We start from the raw sequence: 22,217 nt of genomic DNA, 5'->3' as shown, positions 1-22,217 counted from the left end.
AGGGGCCACCTCCAGAAGTTGACAGATTCCATAAAGGAGGAATAGAGGATACCATGAAGAATTGATTCTGATATGGTGATAGAGACTCTTGCAGCCTTGTAGACTGGCATTCAGAGTACTTATTTATACAAATTTAAATAAGCAGAGATTGATTCATGTTGTACCAAAAATTAGAACATATTTGTGTTTCCTGATATGTGTTATTCTCCTCTTGGTCATAAGTTTAGATTATCATTGGTAAAATGTGAAATTACAGAGTTATCATTTACCAACATGGTAGTGTTATAAGTTTAGTCATCAGTGATAAACTGTGATATAACACAGAATTATATTTTGCAAACATTTTATCTCTAGTTCAACTTTTAAGTATCTGGAATATTTTTACAAAAGCATGACAGATGGATCATTCTTGTTCTGGTAGCTCATGACATTTTAGTGGCATAAGATAGGATGAAAACCTGCAACCCCGTCTGTGGAGTTCGCCATTTTACTAGCAATGAGTGTGACAATTGTCATTAGACCTTCTGGCAAAAATTTCAGCAACATACTGCTATAGTTATTACAAATAATTTTCTTTAATAATATAATTATTATGCCATATTTTATGGAATGTATTGGTATGTCTTATCTTGTTTTTCTTTTGTTTCCTCATCATAAAATACAAGAATGGACCTTAACAAGTGAAGCTTTCTAAGAAAGAGTGGTTATGGGATTCTGACACCTTGTTTTTCATATTTTTCCACATGATGATTTTTCTATAATCATAAGACACTTTGCATGGAGGAGATAACTCCATCCAATATAAATTTGTTTCTGTATAGTTTCTTCAAAAGGTACAAATTTTGGGCCCTATACATCTTGCTCCATAATTGCCTGAGTATTTAGTAGGATGAGTTTTTTTTTTATTTTTTTTTTATTTTTTTATTTTTTTATTAACTTGAGTATTTCTTATATACATTTCGAGTGTTATTCCCTTTCCCGGTTTCCGGGCAAACATCCCCCTCCCCCCTCCACTTCCTTATGGGTGTTCCCCTCCCAACCATCCCCCCATTGCCGCCCCCCCCCCATAGACTAATTCACTGGGGGTTCAGTCTTAGCAGGACCCAGGGCTTCCCCTTCCACTGGTGCTCTTACTAGGATATTCATTGCTACCTATGGGGTCAGAGTCCAGGGTCAGTCCATGTATAGTCTTTAGGTAGTGGCTTAGTCCCTGGAAGCTCTGGTTGCTTGACATTGTTGTACTTTTGGGGTCTCGAGCCCCTTCAAGCTCTTCCAGTTCTTTCTCTGATTCCTTCAACGGGGGACCTATTCTCAGTTCAGTGGTTTGCTGCTGGCATTCGCCTCTGTATTTGCTGTATTCTGGCTGTGTCTTGCAGGAGCGATCTACATCCGGCTCCTGTCGGTCTGCACTTCTTTGCTTCATCCATCTTGTCTAATTGGGTGGCTGTATATGTATGGGCCACATGTGGGGCAGGCTCTAAATGGATGTTCCTTCAGTCTCTGTTTTAATCTTTGCCTCTCCCTTCCCTGCCAAGGGTATTCTTTTTCCTCATTTAAAGAAGGAGTGAAGCATTCACATTTTGATCATCCGTCTTGAGTTTCGTTTGTTCTAGGGATCTAGGGTAATTCAAGCATTTGGGCTAATAGCCACTTATCAATGAGTGCATACCATGTATGTCTTTCTGTGATTGGGTTAGCTCACTCAGGATGATATTTTCCAGTTCCAACCATTTGCCTACGAATTTCATAAACTTGTTGTTTTTGATAGCTGAGTAATATTCCATTGTGTGGATGTACCACATTTTCTGTATCCATTCCTCTGTTGAAGGGCATCTGGGTTCTTTCCAGCTTCTGGCTATTATAAATAAGGCTGCGATGAACATAGTGGAGCACGTGTCTCTTTTATATGTTGAGGCATCTTTTGGGTATATGCCCAAGAGAGGTATAGCTGGATCCTCAGGCAGTTCAATGTCTAATTTTCTGAGGAACCTCCAGACTGATTTCCAGAATGGTTTTACCAGTCTGCAATCCCACCAACAATGGAGGAGTGTTCCTCTTTCTCCACATCCTCGCCAGCATCTGCTGTCACCTGAGTTTTTGATCTTAGCCATTCTCACTGGTGTGAGGTGAAATCTCAGGGTTGTTTTGATTTGCATTTCCCTTATGACTAAAGATGTTGAACATTTCTTTAGGTGTTTCTCAGCCATTCGGCATTCCTCAAGCTGTGAATTCTTTGTTTAGCTCTGAACCCCATTTTTTAATAGGGTTATTTGTTTCCCTGCGGTCTAACTTCTTGAGTTCTTTGTATATTTTGGATATAAGGCCTCTATCTGTTGTAGGATTGGTAAAGATCTTTTCCCAATCTGTTGGTTGCCATTTTGTCCTAACCACAGTGTCCTTTGCCTTACAGAGGCTTTGCAGTTTTATGAGATCCCATTTGTTGATTCTTGATCTTAGAGCATAAGCCATTGGTGTTTTGTTCAGGAAATTTTTTCCAGTGCCTATGTGTTCCAGATGCTTCCCTAGGTTTTCTTCTATTAGTTTGAGTGTGTCTGGTTTGATGTGGATGTCCTTGATCCACTTGGACTTAAGCTTTGTACAGGGTGATAAGCATGGATCGATCTGCATTCTTCTACATGTTGCCCTCCAGTTGAACCAGCACCATTTGCTGAAAATGCTATCTTTTTTCCATTGGATGGTTTTGGCTCCTTTGTCAAAAATCAAGTGACCATAGGTGTGTGGGTTCATTTCTGGGTCTTCAATTCTATTCCATTGGTCTATCTGTCTGTCTCTGTACCAATACCATGCAGTTTTTATCACTATTGCTCTGTAATACTGCTTGAGTTCAGGGATAGTGATTCCCCCTGAAGTCCTTTTATTGTTGAGGATAGCTTTAGCTATCCTGGGTTTTTTGTTATTCCAGATGAATTTGCAAATTGTTCTGTCTAACTCTTTGAAGAATTGGATTGGTATTTTGATGGGGATTGCATTGAATCTGTAGATTGCTTTTGGTAAAATGTCCATTTTTACTATATTAATCCTGCCAATCCATGAGCATGGGAGATCTTTCCATCTTCTGAGGTCTTCTTCAATTTCTTTCCTCAGTGTCTTGAAGTTCTTATTGTACAGATCTTTTACTTGCTTGGTTAAAGTCACACCGAGGTACTTTATATTATTTGGGTCTATTATGAAGGGTGTCGTTTCCCTAATTTCTTTCTCGGCTTGTTTCTCTTTTGTATAGAGGAAGGCAACTGATTTATTTGAGTTAATTTTATACCCAGCCACTTTGCTGAAGTTGTTTATCAGCATTAGTAGTTCTCTGGTGGAACTTTTGGGATCACTTAAATATACTATCATGTCATCTGCAAATAGTGATATTTAGACCTCTTCTTTTCTGATCTGTATCCCCTTGATCTCCTTTTGTTGTCTGATTGCTCTGGCTAGAACTTCAAGAACTATATTGAATAAGTAGGGAGAGAGTGGACAGCCTTGTCTAGTCCCTGATTTTAGTGGGATTGCTTCAAGTTTCTCTCCATTTAGTTTAATGTTAGCAACTGGTTTACTGTATATGGCTTTTACTATGTTTAGGTATGGGCCTTGAATTCCTATTCTTTCCAGGACTTTTATCATGAAGGGGTGTTGAATTTTGTCAAATGCTTTCTCAGCATCTAATGAAATGATCATGTGGTTCTGTTCTTTCAGTTTGTTTATATAATGCATCACGTTGATGGTTTTCCGTATATTAAACCATCCCTGCATGCCTGGGATGAAGCCTACTTGGTCATGGTGGATGATTGTTTTGATGTGCTCTTGAATTCGGTTTGCCAGAATTTTATTGAGTATTTTTGCGTCGATATTCATAAGGGAAATTGGTCTGAAGTTCTCTTTCTTTGTTATGTCTTTGTGTGGTTTAGGTATAAGAGTAATTGTGGCTTCGCAGAAGGAATTCGGTAGTGCTCCATCTGTTTCAATTTTGTGGAATAGTTTGGATAATATTGGTATGAGGTCTTCTATGAAGGTTTGATAGAATTCTGCACTAAACCCGTCTGGACCTGGGCTCTTTTTGGTTGGGAGACCTTTAATGACTGCTTCTATTTCCTTAGGAGTTATGGGGTTGTTTAACTGGTTTATCTGTTCCTGATTTAACTTTGATACCTGGTATCTGTCTAGGAAATTGTCAATTTCCTGAAGATTTTCAAGTTTTGTTGAATATAGGTTTTTATAGTAAGATCTGATGATTTTTTGAATTTCCTCTGAATCTGTAGTTATGTCTCCCTTTTCATTTCTGATTTTGTTAATTTGGACGCACTCTCTGTGTCCTCTCGTTAGTCTGGCTAAGGGTTTATCTATCTTGTTGATTTTCTCAAAGAACCAACTTTTGGTTCTGTTGATTCTTTCTATGGTCCTTTTTGTTTCTACTTGGTTGATTTCAGCTCTGAGTTTGATTATTTCCTGCCTTCTACTCCTCCTGGGTGTATTTGCTTCTTTTTGTTCTAGAGCTTTTAGGTGTGCTGTCAAGCTGCTGACATATGCTCTTTCCTGTTTCTTTCTGCAGGCACTCAGCGCTATGAGTTTTCCTCTTAGCACAGCTTTCATTGTGTCCCATAAGTTTGGGTATGTTGTACCTTCATTTTCATTAAATTCTAAAAAGTTTTTAATTTCTTTCTTTATTTCTTCCTTGACCAGGTTATCATTGAGTAGAGCATTGTTCAATTTCCACGTATATGTGGGCGTTCTTCCCTTATTGTTATTGAAGACCAGCTTTAGGCCTTGGTGGTCTGATAGCACACATGGGATTATTTCTATCTTTCTGTACCTGTTGAGGCCCGTTTTTTGACCAATTATATGGTCAATTTTGGAGAAAGTACCATGAGGAGCTGAGAAGAAGGTATATCCTTTTGCTTTAGGATAAAATGTTCTATATATTCGTTAAGTCCATTTGGCTCATGACTTCTCTTAGTCTGTCGACATCACTGTTTAATTTTTGTTTCCATGATCTGTCCATTGATGAGAGTGGGGTGTTGAAATCTCCCACTATTATTGTGTGAGGTGCAATGTGTGTTTTGAGCTTTAGTAAGGTTTCTTTTACGTATGTAGGTGCCCTTGTATTTGGGGCATAGATATTTAGGATTGAGAGTTCATCTTGGTGTATTTTTCCTTTGATGAATATGAAGTGTCCTTCCTTATCTTTTTTGATGACTTTTAGTTGGAAATTGATTTTATTTGATATTAGAATGGCTACTCCAGCTTCCTTCTTCTGACCATTTGCTTGGAAAGTTGTTTTCTAGCCTTTCACTCTGAGGTAGTGTCTGTCTTTGTCTCTGAGGTGTGTTTCCTGTAGGCAGCAGAATGCAGGGTCCTCGTTGTGTATCCAGTTTGTTAATCTATGTCTTTTTATTGGGGAGTTGATGCCATTGATATTGAGAGATATTAAGGAATAGTGATTATTGTTTCCCGTTATATTCATATTTGGATGTGAGGTTATGTTTGTGTGCTGTCATTCTCTTTGTTTTGTTGCCAAGACGATTAGTTTCTTGCTTCTTGTAGGGTATAGCTTGCCTCCTTATGTTGGTCTTTACCATTTATTATCCTTTGTAGTGCTGGATTTGTAGAAAGATATTGTGTAAATTTGGTTTTGTCATGGAATATCTTGGTTTCTCCATCAATGTTAATTGAGAGTTTTGCAGGATACAGTAACCTGGGCTGGCATTTGTGTTCTCTTAGGGTCTGTATGACATCAGTCCAGGATCTTCTGGCCTTCATAGTTTCTGGCGAGAAGTCTGGTGTGATTCTGATAGGTCTGCCTTTATATGTTACTTGACCTTTTTCCCTTACTGCTTTTAATATTCTTTCTTTATTTTGTGCGTTTGGTGTTTTGACTATTATGTGATGGGAGGTGTTTCTTTTCTGGTCCAATCTATTTGGAGTTCTGTAGGCTTCTTGTATGCCTATGGGTATCTTTTCTTAGGTTAGGGAAGTTTTCTTCTATGATTTTGTTGAAGATATTTACTGGTCCTCTGAGCTGGGAGTCTTCACTCTCTTCTATACCTACTATCCTTAGGTTTGATCTTCTCATTGAGTCCTGGATTTCCTGTATGTTTTGGACCAGTAGCTTTTTCTCCTTTACATTATCTTTGACAGTTGAGTCAATGATTTCTATGGAATCTTCTGCTCCTGAGATTCTCTCTTCCATCTCTTGTATTCTGTTGGTGAAGCGTGTATCTACAGCTCCTTGTCTCTTCGTTTGGTTTTCTATATCCAGGGTTGTTTCCATGTGTTCTTTCTTGATTGCTTCTATTTCCATTTTTAATTCCTTCAACTGTTTGATTGTGTTTTCCTGGAATTCTTTCAGGGATTTTTGTGTCTCCTCTCTATGGGCTTCTACTTGTTTATTTATGTTTTCCTGGACTTCTTTCAGGGATTTTTGTGTCTCCTCTCTATGGGCTTCTACTTGTTTATTTATGTTTTCCTGGAATTCTTTCAGGGATTTTTGCGATTCTTTCAGGCATTTTTGCGATTCCTCTCTGTAGGCTTCTACTTGTTCTCTAAGGGAGTTCTTCATGTCTTTCTTGAAGTCCTCCAGCATCATGATCAAAAATGATTTTGAAACTAGATCTTGCTTTTCTGGTGTGTTTGGATATTCCATGTTTGTTTTGATGGGAGAATTGGGCTCCGATGGTGCCATGTTGTCTTGGTTTCTGTTGCTTGGTTTCCTGCGCTTGCCTCTCGCCATCAGATTATCTCTAGTGTTACTTTGTTCTGCTATTTCTGACAGTGGCTAGACTGTCCTATAAGCCTGTGTGTCAGGAGTGCTGTAGACCTGTTTTCCTCTCTTTCAGTCAGTTATTGGGACAGAGTGTTCTGCTTTCGGGCGTGTAGTTTTTCCTCTCTACAGGTCTTCAGCTGTTCCTGTGGGCCTGTGTCTTGAGTTCACCAGGCAGCTTTCTTGCAGCAGAAAAGTTGGTCTTACCTGTGGTCCTGAGGCTCAAGTTCGCTCGTGGGGTGCTGCCCAGGGGCTCTCTGCAGCGGCAGCAACCAGGAAGACCTGTGCCGCCCCTTCCGGGAGCTTCAGTGCACCAGGGTTCCAGATGGTCTTTGGCTTTTTCCTCTGGCGTCCGAGATGTGTGTGCAGGGAGCAGTCTCTTCTGGTTTCCCAGGCTTGTCTGCCTCTCTGAAGGTTTAGCTCTCACTCCCACGGGATTTGGGTGCAGAGAACTGTTTATCTGGTCTGTTTCTTTCAGGTTCCGGTCTGTTCCTTTCAGGTTCTGGCGGTGTCTCAGGCAGGGGTCCTGCCGCTCCTGGGCCCTCCCCCACTGGAGCCCAGAGGCCTTATACAGTTTCCTCTTGGGCCAGGGATGTGGGCAGGGGTGAGCAGTGTTGGTGGTCTCTTCCGCTCTGCAGCCTCAGGAGTGCCCAGCTGACCAGGCGGTTGGGTCTCTCTCTCACCAAGTCTGGGAGCAGAGAGCTGCTGCGGGCCGGGATCTGCGGGTGTGGGACTCTCGGTAAACACAGAATGTGCCCGGTCCTAGAGAAATTCTGCTTCTGTGTCCCAAGCTCACCAGGCAGCTTTCTTGCAGCAGAAAATTTGTTCTTACCTGTGGTCCCGAGGCTCAGGTTCGCTCGTGGGGTTCTGCCCAGGGGCTCTCTGCAGCGGCAGCAACCAGGAAGACCTGTGCCGCCCCCAGGATGAGTTTTTAATATGATCTGCTGCTAACATATTTACACTGTCAAATCTTGTTTACATTTTTTGGATTTTTTTAATTTATATTTCAAATCTTGTTTACATTTTAAATTCTACTTTGTTCTAATTATCTGTTTCCTGAAGAGTCACAGAAGCAGATATTCCTAGAGTATTTTGGAGCCTTATTCTAAGTAGGAGACCCCTGGAATCTTTATGTGAGTCACAAGCTCTAGTGTACAAGGAATATCTTATTGTAGGGCAAGATAAGAATATTTTTTCCTAAATCCTATAGCAGTATTATGCATATGGCTTTACTGTTAAATCTTAGGAGAAGCATTTTTGGATTAAGGCATTGTCTTTCTTATAAACAATTAGTCAAATAACCCCAAGCAGTAAATATATTAAAATCCCTACAAACATCCAAAACACAGATTTGAGGACTAAAACTGAAAGACAGAAAGGCAGTTATTATAAAATGTGAAAAAGTTTTGTGATGTCTTTGTCATACAGCTATGTTTGCTGTTCCAATTACAAGTGAATGTGCCAGGCTTCCACATTTTCTCATTTGAATAAGAGATAAGAAGAAAAGTCACCCTTTGTAGGTAGATATGATTGCAAGTTTTTAAGTGCACTACACCTCATGATTCTCTCTGTGTTTCAGTTCCTTCAGCTTACCTATGGACCTTTTCATTCTACCTTGAATGATAATGAACAATTTCCCTATCTCTATCAGATGGCACCAAAGGACACATCACTAGCATTGGCAATTGTCTCCTTCATACTTTATTTCAACTGGAACTGGGTTGGGCTTTTCATCTCAGATGAGGATCAAGGCAATCGATTTCTCTCAGAGTTGAAAAAAGTGAGTGAAAGCAAAAAAATTTGCTTTGCCTTTGTGAGCATGATATCATTCTCTGAATTATTATTCCATCATAAAGTTGAAATGTACTACGACCAAATTGTGATGTCATCCACAAGTGTTATTATCATTTATGGGGAGGGAAACAGTATTACTGAGTTGAACTTCAGAATATGGGAATCTCCAGTTAAACACAGAATATGGGTCACCACAAAACAGTGGAATTTCCCTACCAGTAATAGAGATTTAACTCATGACACATTCTATGGGACTTTTACATTTCAACACCACCATGGTGAAATTTCTGGCTTTAATAATTTGGTACAGACATGGTATCAACTCAGAAGCACAGATTTATGTCAAGTAATGCCAGACTGGAAGTACTTAAACTATGAAGGTTCAGCATCTAACTGTGAAATACTGGAGAACTATACATCCGGTGCCTCATTGGAATGGCTATTGGAACAGAAGTTTGACATGGCCTTTAGTGATGACAGTTATAATATATATAATGCTGTGTATGCAATGGCCCATGCATTTCATGAGTTGAATCTGCAACAGGTTGATAATCAGGCAATAGACAATGAGAAAGGAGCCAGTTCTCACTGCTTGAAGGTGAGAACTTCTATTGGATGATGTTTGATGTCTTCAATTGCATAGTTATTTAAAATCTCTTAGATGATCACTCTAGATGAAATAGGAAATATTTTCCAAAATACATAGGTTTCTGAACATTTTTCCTAAAGAAGAACAAAATCTAGTGACTATAATAAATGTGAACACATATAGAAAAAGAAGACATAATTTATCAATGAAAATTTGTGGTGTCATACAGAGCACCCAAATATCCTTCAGCATAACCCTTCAAAATTTGATATAAAGAGTACTTCCTCATGAATTTTCTCTATGATGAGTTTTTATTTATATTTGTCAATTATATGGAAATCATTTGAAGGAATGGTTTTCACTAGGGTATTCCAGTGATTCTGCCCCCAGTGTAGGCTCTGATTAACTTACTTTGTTTTCTGAGAGTAATTAAGGAAGAAATAGTGTTGGTATTCAGTTCCATCTATATAAATATGTTTATATGTGTGAATTTATCTTTCTCACTATGCACTCGTATATGTGTTACTCTTTCTCTTCATCTATGTTTATATTTGTGTGGCTTTGTACTTACATGTTTATCTCTCTGTATGACTGTGGAAGTGAGCAACAATTTTTTCTATGTACGTATTTCTTTTGTATGTGTGATTTATGTTTGTAGGTTTTTAAATTGTGAATTTGTCAGAGTATTTATCTTTGTCTACCATTGTTTGTATTTCTTGAGTTCTTGGGTGTTTGTATGTGTTTATACATATTGGTATCTGCTTTTCTATATATGTGTCTCCCTTTTTTGTGCTTTGCTTGGTATTTGACTTCCTTTTTGTCAATAGGTGTGAGTATAAATTTTCTGTGTGTCATTATCATTCTGGGCTGGTATTATTGTATACCTCTCCCAGTGTGTTGCGCTCTCTCTCTCTCTCTCTCTCTCTCTCTCTCTCTCTCTCTGTCTTTCTGTATGTGTTTGTGTATGTTTGTATGTGTGCCAGTGCAGTTAGTTTGTGTGATTTCATATCTGTGTTTTTAGTTGAGTGCATATGTATGTCTTTTTTTCTGAACGTTTACTTATGTATATAAACATGTATGTATATTTGTGTGTAAATAAGTATATAGAGTATATAGCTATATTATATGTGTGACTTGGAAAAGATGGGACCCCCTCTCCCCGTTAATGCATGTGTGTGTGTGTGTGTGTGTGTGTGTGTGTTGCATATCTCTGCTTGTTTCTATATTTTTATCTGCTTGTGTTTAGTAGTCTTCTTTGAGAGAACTGAAATTCTTGGAATACTATGATAATTTCATATATCCAATTATTCTTGTGATCTCTTTCATTCTTTAAATGACATTATAGACATTATAATTTAATGCTTGTCTTTTAGTTAAACTCCTTTCTGAGAAAGACTCACTTCACCAATCCTCTCGGTGACAAAGTGATTATGAAACAGAGAGAAATACTGCAGGAAGACTATGACATTTTTCATACTCAGTATTTCTCAGAACACCTTGGGATTAAGGTGAAGATAGGAAAGGTCAGCCAATATTTTAAACGTGATCAACACTTTCACTTATATGTAGACATGATTGAGTTGGCCACAGGAAGTAAAAAGGTGAGTGTGCACTAACTTAGTGATTTATAATACACAGCAGTAAATACTGTCGTGTGGAAACACTGCAACACATTCAAATAATATATTTCATCACATGAAGAACCAATTTCTAAGCTCCTGTGTTATGTTTCTATTTTTAATTTTTGACATTTTTAACATAAACTCTGACCATCTGTTTCTAGTGAATGGCATTTTTGACAATAAATGTTCTGAAGATCTCAGGAATTTTCAATAAAGATTTCTTGATAGAAACATATGCCCTGAAGAATTTTGTAAAGAAAGAAGCAATAAGAATTTAAAGGTAGTCTGTTGCTTTGAACAGGAGGAAAACAGTCATTTCTTAGACTTTCCATGGCCACTGCCCTCTTCCTCAGCAGACTCAAAATTTGTCATCATTTCCTACATTTTCTTTCTTTTATTTATTAGACATATTTCTTTACTTACATTTCAGATGTTATTCCAGTTTCCTATCCATAAGCCTCCATGCCCTCCCCCTCCCCCATAAAGGTATTCCCCTTATTCATCTCCCTTACTTCTTTCTCCCCATATTCCCCTGCACTTGGGGATCCAACCTTGGCAGGACCAAGGGCTTCCCCTTCCACTGGTGCCCCAATAAAGTTATTCTCTGCTACATATACAGGTGGAGCCCTGGGTCAGTCCACGTATAGTCTTTCGGTAGTGGTTTGGTCTCTGGAAGCTCTGGTTGTTGGAATTGTTTTTCTTATGGGGTTGCAAGCTCCTTCAACTCTTTCAATCCTTCCTCTAATTCCCCCCAAGGGGGTCCTGATCTCAGTTGAGTGGTTTGCTGCTAGTATTGACCTCTGTATTGGACATGCTCTGGATGTGTCTCTCAGAAGAGATCTATATCCGGTCCGTTTCAGCATGCATTTTTTAGTTTCAGCAATCTTATCTAGTTTTGGTGGGTGTACATATATGAGTCACATGTGGAGCAGGTTCTGAATGGTCGTTCCTTCAGTTGTTGCTCTAAACTTCGCTTCCATATCCCCTCCTATGGATATTTTTTCCCCTTTTAAGAAGGAGTGGGAGCATCCGCATTTTGGTCATCCTTCTTCTTGAGTATTGCATCTTGGGTAATTCGAGCATTTTGGCTAATATCTACTTATCAATGAATGCATACCAGGTGTGCTTTTCTGTGATTGAGTAACGTCACTTAGTATGATATTTTCTTTTTTTTAATTTGATATTTTTATTTATTTACATTTCAAATGTTATCCCCTTTCCCAGTTTCCTGTCCTATCCCATCCTTCTCCCCCTTCTTCTTTTTTATTTTTTTCTATCTTTATTTATTTTATTTTATTTTTATTAACTTGAGTATTTCTTTTTTTTTTATTAACTTGAGTATTTCTTATATACATTTCGAGTGTTATTCCCTTTCCCGGTTTCCGGGCAAACATCCCCCTCCCCCCTCCCCTTCCTTATGGGTGTTCCCCTCCCAACCCTCCCACCATTGCCGCCCTCCCCCCATAGACTAGTTCACTGGGGGTTCAGTCTTAGCAGGACCCAGGGCTTCCCCTTCCACTGGTGCTCTTACTAGGATATTCATTGCTACCTATGGGGTCAGAGTCAAGGGTCAGTCCATGTATAGTCTTTAGGTAGTGGCTTAGTCCCGGGAAGCTCTGGTTGCTTGGCATTGTTGTACTTTTGGGGTCTCGAGCCCCTTCAAGCTCTTCCAGTTCTTTCTCTGATTCCTTCAATAGGGGACCTATTCTCAGTTCAGTGGTTTGCTGCTGGCATTCGCCTCTGTATTTGCTGTATTCTGGCTGTGTCTCTCAGGAGCGATCTACATCTGGCTCCTGTCGGTCTGCACTTCTTTGCTTCATCCATCTTGTATAATTGGGTGGCTGTATATGTATGGGCCAAATGTGGGACAGGCTCTGAATGGGTGTTCCTTCAGTCTCTGTTTTAATCTTTGCCTCTCCCTTCCCTGCCAAGGGTATTCTTTTTCCTCATTTAAAGAAGGAGTGAAGCATTCACATTTTGATCATCCGTCTTGAGTTTCGTTTGTTCTAGGGATCTAGGGTAATTCAAGCATTTGGGCTAATAGCCACTTATCAATGAGTGCATACCATGTATGTCTTTCTGTGATTGGGTTAGCTCACTCAGGATGATATTTTCCAGTTCCAACCATTTGCCTACGAATTTCATAAACTTGTTGTTTTTGATAGCTGAGTAATATTCCATTGTGTAGATGTACCACATTTTCTGTATCCATTCCTCTGTTGAAGGGCATCTGGGTTCTTTCCAGCTTCTGGCTATTATAAATAAGGCTGTGATGAACATAGTGGAGCACGTGTCTCTTTTATATGTTGAGGCATCTTTTGGGTATATGCCCAAGAGAGGTACAGCTGGATCCTCAGGCAGTTCAATGTCCAATTTTCTGAGGAACCTCCAGACTGATTTCCAGAATGGTTTTACCAGTCTGCAATCCCACCAACAATGGAGGAGTGTTCCTCTTTCTCCACATCCTCACCAGCATCTGCTGTCACCTGAGTTTTTGATCTTAGCCAATCGCACTGGTGTGAGGTGAAATCTCAGGGTTGTTTTGATTTGCATTTCTCTTATGACTAAAGATGTTGAACATTTCTTTAGGTGTTTCTCAGCCATTCGGCATTCCTCAGCTGTGAATTCTTTGTTTAGCTCTGAACCCCATTTTTTAATAGGGTTATTTGTTTCCCTGCGGTCTAACTTCTTGAGTTCTTTGTATATTTTGGATATAAGGCCTCTATCTGTTGTAGGATTGGTAAAGATCTTTTCCCAATCTGTTGGTTGCCGTTTTGTCCTAACCACAGTGTCCTTTGCCTTACAGAAGCTTTGCAGTTTTATGAGATCCCATTTGTCTATTCTTGATCTTTGAGCATAAGCCATTGGTGTTTTGTTCAGGAAATTTTTTCCAGTGCCCATGTGTTCCAGATGCTTCCCTAGTTTTTCTTCTATTAGTTTGAGTGTGTCTGGTTTGATGTGGAGGTCCTTGATCCACTGGGACTTAAGCTTTGTACAGGGTGATAAGCATGGATCGATCTGCATTCTTCTACATGTTGCCCTCCAGTTGAACCAGCACCATTTGCTGAAAATGCTATCTTTTTTCCATTGGATGGTTTTGGCTCCTTTGTCAAAAATCAAGTGACCATAGGTGTGTGGGTTCATTTCTGGGTCTTCAATTCTATTCCATTGGTCTATCTGTCTGTCTCTGTACCAATACCATGCAGTTTTTATCACTATTGCTCTGTAGTACTGCTTGAGTTCAGGGATAGTGATTCCCCCTGAAGTCCTTTTATTGTTGAGGATAGCTTTAGCTATCCTGGGTTTTTTGTTATTCCAGATGAATTTGCAAATTGTTCTGTCTAACTCTTTGAAGAATTGGATTGGTATTTTGATGGGGATTGCATTGAATCTGTAGATTGCTTTTGGTAAAATGTCCATTTTTACTATATTAATCCTGCCAATCCATGAGCATGGGAGATCTTTCCATCTTCTGAGGTCTTCTTCAATTTCTTTCCTCAGTGTCTTGAAGTTCTTATTGTACAGATCTTTTACTTGCTTGGTTAAAGTCACACCGAGGTACTTTATATTATTTGGGTCTATTATGAAGGGTGTCGTTTCCCTAATTTCTTTCTCGGCTTGTTTCTCTTTTGTATAGAGGAAGGCAACTGATTTATTTGAGTTAATTTTATACCCAGCCACTTTGCTGAAGTTGTTTATCAGCTTTAGTAGTTCTCTGGTGGAACTTTTGGGATCACTTAAATATACTATCATGTCATCTGCAAATAGTGATATTTTGACCTCTTCTTTTCCGATCTGTATCCCTTTGATCTCCTTTTGTTGTCTGATTGCTCTGGCTAGAACTTCAAGAACTATATTGAATAAGTAGGGAGAGAGTGGGCAGCCTTGTCTAGTCCCTGATTTTAGTCGGATTGCTCCAAGTTTCTCTCCATTTAGTTTAATGTTAGCAACTGGTTTGCTGTATATGGCTTTTACTATGTTTAGGTATGGGCCTTGAATTCCTATTCTTTCCAGGACTTTTATCATGAAGGGGTGTTGAATTTTGTCAAATGCTTTCTCAGCATCTAATGAAATGATCATGTGGTTCTGTTCTTTCAGTTTGTTTATATAATGGATCACGTTGATGGTTTTCCGTATATTAAACCATCCCTGCATGCCTGGGATGAAGCCTACTTGATCATGGTGGATGATTGTTTTGATGTGCTCTTGAATTCGGTTTGCCAGAATTTTATTGAGTATTTTTGCGTCGATATTCATAAGGGAAATTGGTCTGAAGTTCTCTTTCTTTGTTGTGTCTTTGTGTGGTTTAGGTATAAGAGTAATTGTAGCTTCGTAGAAGGAATTCGGTAGGGCTCCATCTGTTTCAATTTTGTGGAATAGTTTGGATAATATTGGTATGAGGTCTTCTATGAAGGTTTGATAGAATTCTGCACTAAACCCATCTGGACCTGGGCTCCTTTTGGTTGGGAGACCTTTAATGACTGCTTCTATTTCCTTAGGAGTTATGGGGTTGTTTAACTGGTTTATCTGTTCCTGATTTAACTTTGATACCTGGTATCTGTCTAGGACATTGTCCATTTCCTGAAGATTTTCAAATTTTGTTGAATATAGGTTTTTATAGTAAGATCTGATGATTTTTTGAATTTCCTCTGAATCTGTAGTTATGTCTCCCTTTTCATTTCTGATTTTGTTAATTTGGACGCACTCTCTGTGTCCTCTCGTTAGTCTGGCTAAGGGTTTATCTATCTTGTTGATTTTCTCAAAGAACCAACTTTTGGTCCTGTTGATTCTTTCTATGGTCCTTTTTGTTTCTACTTGGTTGATTTCAGCTCTGAGTTTGATTATTTCCTGCCTTCTACTCCTCCTGGGTGTATTTGCTTCTTTTTGTTCTAGAGCTTTTAGGTGTGCTGTCAAGCTGCTGACATATGCTCTTTCCTGTTTCTTTCTGCAGGCACTCAGCGCTATGAGTTTTCCTCTTAGCACAGCTTTCATTGTGTCCCATAAGTTTGAGTATGTTGTATCTTCATTTTCATTAAATTCTAAAAAGTTTTTAATTTCTTTCTTTATTTCTTCCTTGACCAGGTTATCATTGAGTAGAGCATTGTTCAATTTCCACGTATATGTGGGCATTCTTCCCTTATTGTTATTGAAGACCAGTTTTAGGCCGTGGTGGTCCGATAGCACGCATGGGATTATTTCTCTCTTTTTTTACCTGTTGAGGCCCGTTTTTTGACTAATTATATGGTCAATTTTGGAGAAAGTACCATGAGGAGCTGAGAAGAAGGTATATCCTTTTCCTTTAGGATAGAATGTTCTATAAATATCCGTTAAGTCCATTTGGCTCATGACTTCTCTTAGTCTGTCGACATCACTGTTTAATTTCTGTTTCCATGATCTGTCCATTGATGAGAGTGGGGTGTTAAAATCTCCCACTATTATTGTGTGAGGTGCAATGTGTGTTTTGAGCTTTAGTAAGGTTTCTTTTACGTATGTAGGTGCCCATGTATTTGGGGCATAGATATTTAGGTATGAGAGTTCATCTTGGTGGATTTTTCCTTTGATGAATATGAAGTGTCCTTCCTTATCTTTTTTGATGACTTTTAGTTGGAAATTGATTTTATTTGATATTAGAATGGCTACTCCAGCTTGCTTCTTCTGACCATTTGCTTGGAAAGTTGTTTTCCAGCCTTTCACTCTGAGGTAGTGTCTGTCTTTGTCTCTGAGGTGTGTTTCCTGTAGGCAGCAGAATGCAGGGTCCTCGTTGCGTATCCAGTTTGTTAATCTATGTCTTTTTATTGGGGAGTTGAGGCCATTGATATTGAGAGATATTAAGGAATAGTGATTATTGCTTCCCTTTATATTCATATTTGGATGTGAGGTTATGTTTGTGTGCTTTCATTCTCTTTGTTTTGTTGCCAAGACGATTAGTTTCTTGCTTCTTGTAGGGTATAGCTTGCCTCCTTATGTTGGGCTTTACCATTTATTATCCTTTGTAGTGCTGGATTTGTAGAAAGATATTGTGTAAATTTGGTTTTGTCATGGAATATCTTGGTTTCTCCATCAATGTTAATTGAGAGTTTTGCTGGATACAGTAACCTGGGCTGGCATTTGTGTTCTCTTAGGGTCTGTATGACATCAGTCCAGTATCTTCTGGCCTTCATAGTTTCTGGCGAGAAGTCTGGTGTGATTCTGATAGGTCTCCCTTTATATGTTACTTGACCTTTTTCCCTTACTGCTTTTAATATTCTTTCTTTATTTTGTGCGTTTGGTGTTTTGACAATTATGTGACGGGAGGTGTTTCTTTTCTGGTCCAATCTATTTGGAGTTCTGTAGGCTTCTTGTATGCCTATGGGTATCTTTTCTTAGGTTAGGGAAGTTTTCTTCTATGATTTTGTTGAAGATATTTACTGGTCCTTTGAGCTGGGAGTCTTCACTCTCTTCTATACCTATTATCCTTAGGTTTGATCTTCTCATTGAGTCCTGGATTTCCTGTATGTTTTGGACCAGTAGCTTTTTCCGCTTTACATTATCTTTGACAGTTGAGTCAATGATTTCTATGGAATCTTCTGCTCCTGAGATTCTCTCTTCCATCTCTTGTATTCTGTTGGTGAAGCTTGTATCTACAGCTCCTTGTCTCTTCTTTTGGTTTTCTATATCCAGGGTTGTTTCCATGTGTTCTTTCTTGATTGCTTCTATTTCCATTTTTAATTCCTTCAACTGTTTGATTGTGTTTTCCTGGAATTCTTTCAGGGATTTTTGCCATTCCTCTCTGTAGGCTTCTACTTGTTTATTAATGATTTCCTGTGTTTCCCTAAGTGTGTTCATGTCTTTCTTGAAGTCCTCCAGCATCATGATCAAATATGATTTTGAAACTAGATCTTGCTTTTCTGGTGTGTTTGGATATTCCATGTTTGTTTTGGTGGGAGAATTGGGCTCCGATGATGGCATGCAGTCTTGGTTTTTGTTGCTTGGGTTCCTGCGCTTGCCTCTCGCCATCAGATTATCTCTAGTGTTACTTTGTTCTGCTATTTCTGACAGTGGCTAGACTGACCTATAAGCCTGTGTGTCAGGAGTGCTGTGGACCTGTTTTCCTCTCTTTCAGTCAGTTATGGGGACAGTGTGTTCTGCTTTCGGGCGTGTAGTTTTTCCTCTCTACAGGTCTTCAGCTGTTCCTGTGGGCCTGTGTCTTGAGTTCACCAGGCAGCTTTCTTGCAGCAGAAAAGTTGGTCTTACCTGTGGTCCCGAGGCTCAGGTTCGCTCGTGGGGTGCTGCCCAGGGGCTCTCTGCAGCGGCAGCAACCAGGAAGACCTGTGCCGCCCCTTCCGGGAGCTTCAGTGCACCAGGGTTCCAGATGGTCTTTGGCTTTTTCCTCTGGCGTCCGAGATGTGTGTGCAGGGAGCAGTCTCTTCTGGTTTCCCAGGCTTGTCTGCCTCTCTGAAGGTTTAGCTCTCCCTCCCACGGGATTTGGGTGCGGAGAACTGTTTATCCGGTCTGTTTCTTTCAGGTTCCGGTGGTGTCTCAGGCGCAGAGGTCCTGCAGCTCCTGGGCCCTCCCCCACGGGAGCCCAGAGGCCTTATACAGTTTCCTCTTGGGCCAGGGATGTGGGCAGGGTTGAGCAGTGTTGGTGGTCTCTTCCGCTCTGCAGCCTCAGGAGTGCCCACCTGACCAGGCGGTTGGGTCTCTCTCTCACCGGGTCTGGGAGCAGAGAGCTGCTGCGGGCCGGGATCCGCGGGTGTGGGACTTCCGGTAAACACAGAAAGTGCCCGGTCCTAGAGAAATTCTGCTTCCGTGTGTCCCAAGCTCACCAGGCAGCTTTCTTGCAGCAGAAAATTTGGTCTTACCTGTGGTCCCGAGGCTCAGGTTCGCTCGTGGGGTGCTGCCCAGGGGCTCTCTGCAGCGGCAGCAACCAGGAAGACCTGTGCCGCCCCTTCCGGGAGCTTCAGTGCACCAGGGTTCCAGATGGTCTTTGGCTTTTTCCTCTGGCGTCCGAGATGTGTGTGCAGGGAGCAGTCTCTTCTGGTTTCCCAGGCTTGTCTGCCTCTCTGAAGGTTTAGCTCTCCCTCCCACGGGATTTGGGTGCAGAGAACTCAACTTGAGTATTTCTTATATACATTTCAAGTGTTATTCCCTTTCCCGGTTTCCGGGCAAACATCCCCCTCCCCCCTCCCCTTCCTTATGGGTGTTCCCCTCCCAACCCTCCCCCCATTGCCGCCCTCCCCCCATAGTCTAGTTCACTGGGGGTTCAGTCTTAGCAGGACCCAGGGCTTCCCCTTCCACTGGTGCTCTTACTAGGATATTCATTGCTACCTATGGGGTCAGAGTCCAGGGTCAGTCCATGTATAGTCTTTAGGTAGTGGCTTAGTCCCTGGAAGCTCTGGTTGCTTGACATTGTTGTACTTTTGGGGTCTCGAGCCCCTTCAAGCTCTTCCAGTTCTTTCTCTGATTCCTTCAACGGGGGACCTATTCTCAGTTCAGTGGTTTGCTGCTGGCATTCGCCTCTGTATTTGCTGTATTCTGGCTGTGACTCTCAGGAGCGATCTACATCCGGCTCCTGTCGGTCTGCACTTCTTTGCTTTATCCATCTTGTCTAATTGGGTGGCTGTATATGTATGGGCCACATGTGGGGCAGGCTCTGAATGGGTGTTCCTTCAGTCTCTGTTTTAATCTTTGCCTCTCCCTTCCCTGCCAAGGGTATTCTTTTTCCTCATTTAAAGAAGGAGTGAAGCATTCATATTTTGATCATCCGTCTTGAGTTTCGTTTGTTCTAGGGATCTAGGGTAATTCAAGCATTTGGGCTAATAGCCACTTATCAATGAGTGCATACCATGTATGTCTTTCTGTGATTGGGTTAGCTCACTCAGGATGATATTTTCCAGTTCCAACCATTTGCCTACGAATTTCATAAACTCGTTGTTTTTGATAGCTGAGTAATATTCCATTGTGTGGATGTACCACATTTTCTGTATCCATTCCTCTGTTGAAGGGCATCTGGGTTCTTTCCAGCTTCTGGCTATTATAAATAAGGCTGCGATGAACATAGTGGAGCACGTGTCTCTTTTATATGTTGAGGCATCTTTTGGGTATATGCCCAAGAGAGGTATAGCTGGATCCTCAGGCAGTTCAATGTCTAATTTTCTGAGGAACCTCCAGACTGATTTCCAGAATGGTTTTACCAGTCTGCAATCCCACCAACAATGGAGGAGTGTTCCTCTTTCTCCACATCCTCGCCAGCATCTGCTGTCACCTGAGTTTTTGATCTTAGCCATTCTCACTGGTGTGAGGTGAAATCTCAGGGTTGTTTTGATTTGCATTTCCCTTATGACTAAAGATGTTGAACATTTCTTTAGGTGTTTCTCAGCCATTCGGCATTCCTCAGCTGTGAATTCTTTGTTTAGCTCTGAACCCCATTTTTTAATAGGGTTATTTGTTTCCCTGCGGTCTAACTTCTTGAGTTCTTTGTATATTTTGGATATAAGGCCTCTATCTGTTGTAGGATTGGTAAAGATCTTTTCCCAATCTGTTGGTTGCCGTTTTGTCCTAACCACAGTGTCCTTTGCCTTACAAAAGCTTTGCAGTTTTATGAGATCCCATTTGTCGATTCTTGATCTTAGAGCATAAGCCATTGGTGTTTTGTTCAGGAAATTTTTTCCAGTGCCTATGTGTTCCAGATGCTTCCCTAGTTTTTCTTCTATTAGTTTGAGTGTGTCTGGTTTGATGTGGAGGTCCTTGATCCACTTGGACATAAGCTGTGTACAGGGTGATAAGGATGGATCGATCTGCATTCTTCTACATGTTGACCTCCAGTTGAACCAGCACCATTTGCTGAAAATGCTATCTTTTTTCCATTGGATGGTTTTGGCTCCTTTGTCAAAAATCAAGTGACCATAGGTGTGTGGGTTCATTTCTGGGTCTTCAATTCTATTCCATTGGTCAATCTGTCTGTCTCTGTACCAATACCATGCAGTTTTTATCACTATTGCTCTGTAATACTGCTTGAGTTCAGGGATAGTGATTCCCCCTGAAGTCCTTTTATTGTTGAGGATAGCTTTAGCTATCCTGGGTTTTTTGTTATTCCAGATGAATTTGCAAATTGTTCTGTCTAACTCTTTGAAGAATTGGATTGGTATTTTGATGGGGATTGCATTGAATCTGTAGATTGCTTTTGGTAAAATGTCCATTTTTACTATATTAATCCTGCCAATCCATGAGCATGGGAGATCTTTCCATCTTCTGAGGTCTTCTTCAATTTCTTTCCTCAGTGTCTTGAAGTTCTTATTTTACAGATCTTTTACTTGCTTGGTTTAAGTCACACCGAGGTACTTTATATTATTTGGGTCTATTATGAAGAGTGTCGTTTCCCTAATTTCTTTCTCGGCTTGTTTCTCTTTTGTATAGAGGAAGGCAACTGATTTATTTGAGTTAATTTTATACCCAGCCACTTTGCTGAAGTTGTTTATCAGCTTTAGTAGTTCTCTGGTGGAACTTTTGGGATCACTTAAATATACTATCATGTCATCTGCAAATAGTGATATTTTGACCTCTTCTTTTCCGATCTGTATCCCTTTGATCTCCTTTTGTTGTCTGATTGCTCTGGCTAGAACTTCAAGAACTATATTGAATAAGTAGGGAGAGAGTGGGCAGCCTTGTCTAGTCCCTGATTTTAGTGGGATTGCTTCAAGTTTCTCTCCATTTAGTTTAATGTTAGCAACTGGTTTGCTGTATATGGCTTATAGTATGTTTAGGTATGGGCCTTGAATTCTTATTCTTTCCAGGACTTTTATCATGAAGGGGTGTTGAATTTTGTCAAATGCTTTCTCAGCATCGAATGAAATGATCATGTGGTTCTGTTCTTTCAGTTTGTCTATATAATGGATCACGTTGATGGTTTTCCGTATATTAAACCATCCCTGCATGCCTGGGATGAAGCCTACTTGATCATGGTGGATGATTGTATTGATGTGCTCTTGAATTCGGTTTGCCAGAATTTTATTGAGTATTTTTGCGTCGATATTCATAAGGGAAATTGGTCTGAAGTTCTCTTTCTTTGTTGTGTCTTTTTGTGGTTTAGGTATAAGAGTAATTTTGGCTTCGTAGAAAGAATTCAGTAGTGCTCCATCTGTTTCAATTTTGTGGAATAGTTTGGATAATATTGGTATGAGGTCTTCTATGAAGGTTTGATAGAATTCTGCACTAAACCCGTCTGGACCTGGGCTCTTTTTGGTTGGGAGACCTTTAATGACTGCTTCTATTTCCTTAGGAGTTATGGGGTTGTTTAACTGGTTTATCTGTTCCTGATTTAACATTGATACCTGGTATCTGTCTAGGAAATTGTCCATTTTCTGAAGATTTTCAAGTTTTGTTGAATATAGGTTTTTATAGTAAGATCTGATGATTTTTTGAATTTCCTCTGAATCTGTAGTTATGTCTCCCTTTTCATTTCTGATTTTGT

At 40.1% G+C, this 22,217-nt stretch overlaps 1 protein-coding gene across 3 annotated transcripts in view; it reads left to right on the top strand.

Annotated features, from left to right (window-relative positions):
- Vom2r26 (vomeronasal 2 receptor, 26) overlaps positions 1 to 22,217 on the top strand; it is a 37,389-nt gene that overhangs the window by 4,688 nt on the left and 10,484 nt on the right. For 2 of the 3 annotated variants that reach the window (XM_017588877.3, NM_001099471.1), the window contains exons 3-4: positions 8,343 to 9,155; positions 10,520 to 10,747. In XM_017588877.3, coding sequence (XP_017444366.1) covers positions 8,343 to 9,155; positions 10,520 to 10,747 — 1,041 coding nt within the window. Of the gene's footprint in view, positions 1 to 8,340; positions 9,156 to 10,519; positions 10,748 to 22,217 lie in introns of all 3 variants that reach the window. The other variant, XM_039103657.2, reaches the window with a different exon arrangement.

Source organism: Rattus norvegicus, chromosome 1 (assembly GCF_036323735.1).
Source record: "Rattus norvegicus strain BN/NHsdMcwi chromosome 1, GRCr8, whole genome shotgun sequence".
Lineage (NCBI taxonomy): Eukaryota > Metazoa > Chordata > Mammalia > Rodentia > Muridae > Rattus > Rattus norvegicus.
The sequence above is the reverse complement of the archived record's forward strand: the minus strand, read 5'-3'. Positions and strand labels throughout refer to the sequence as shown.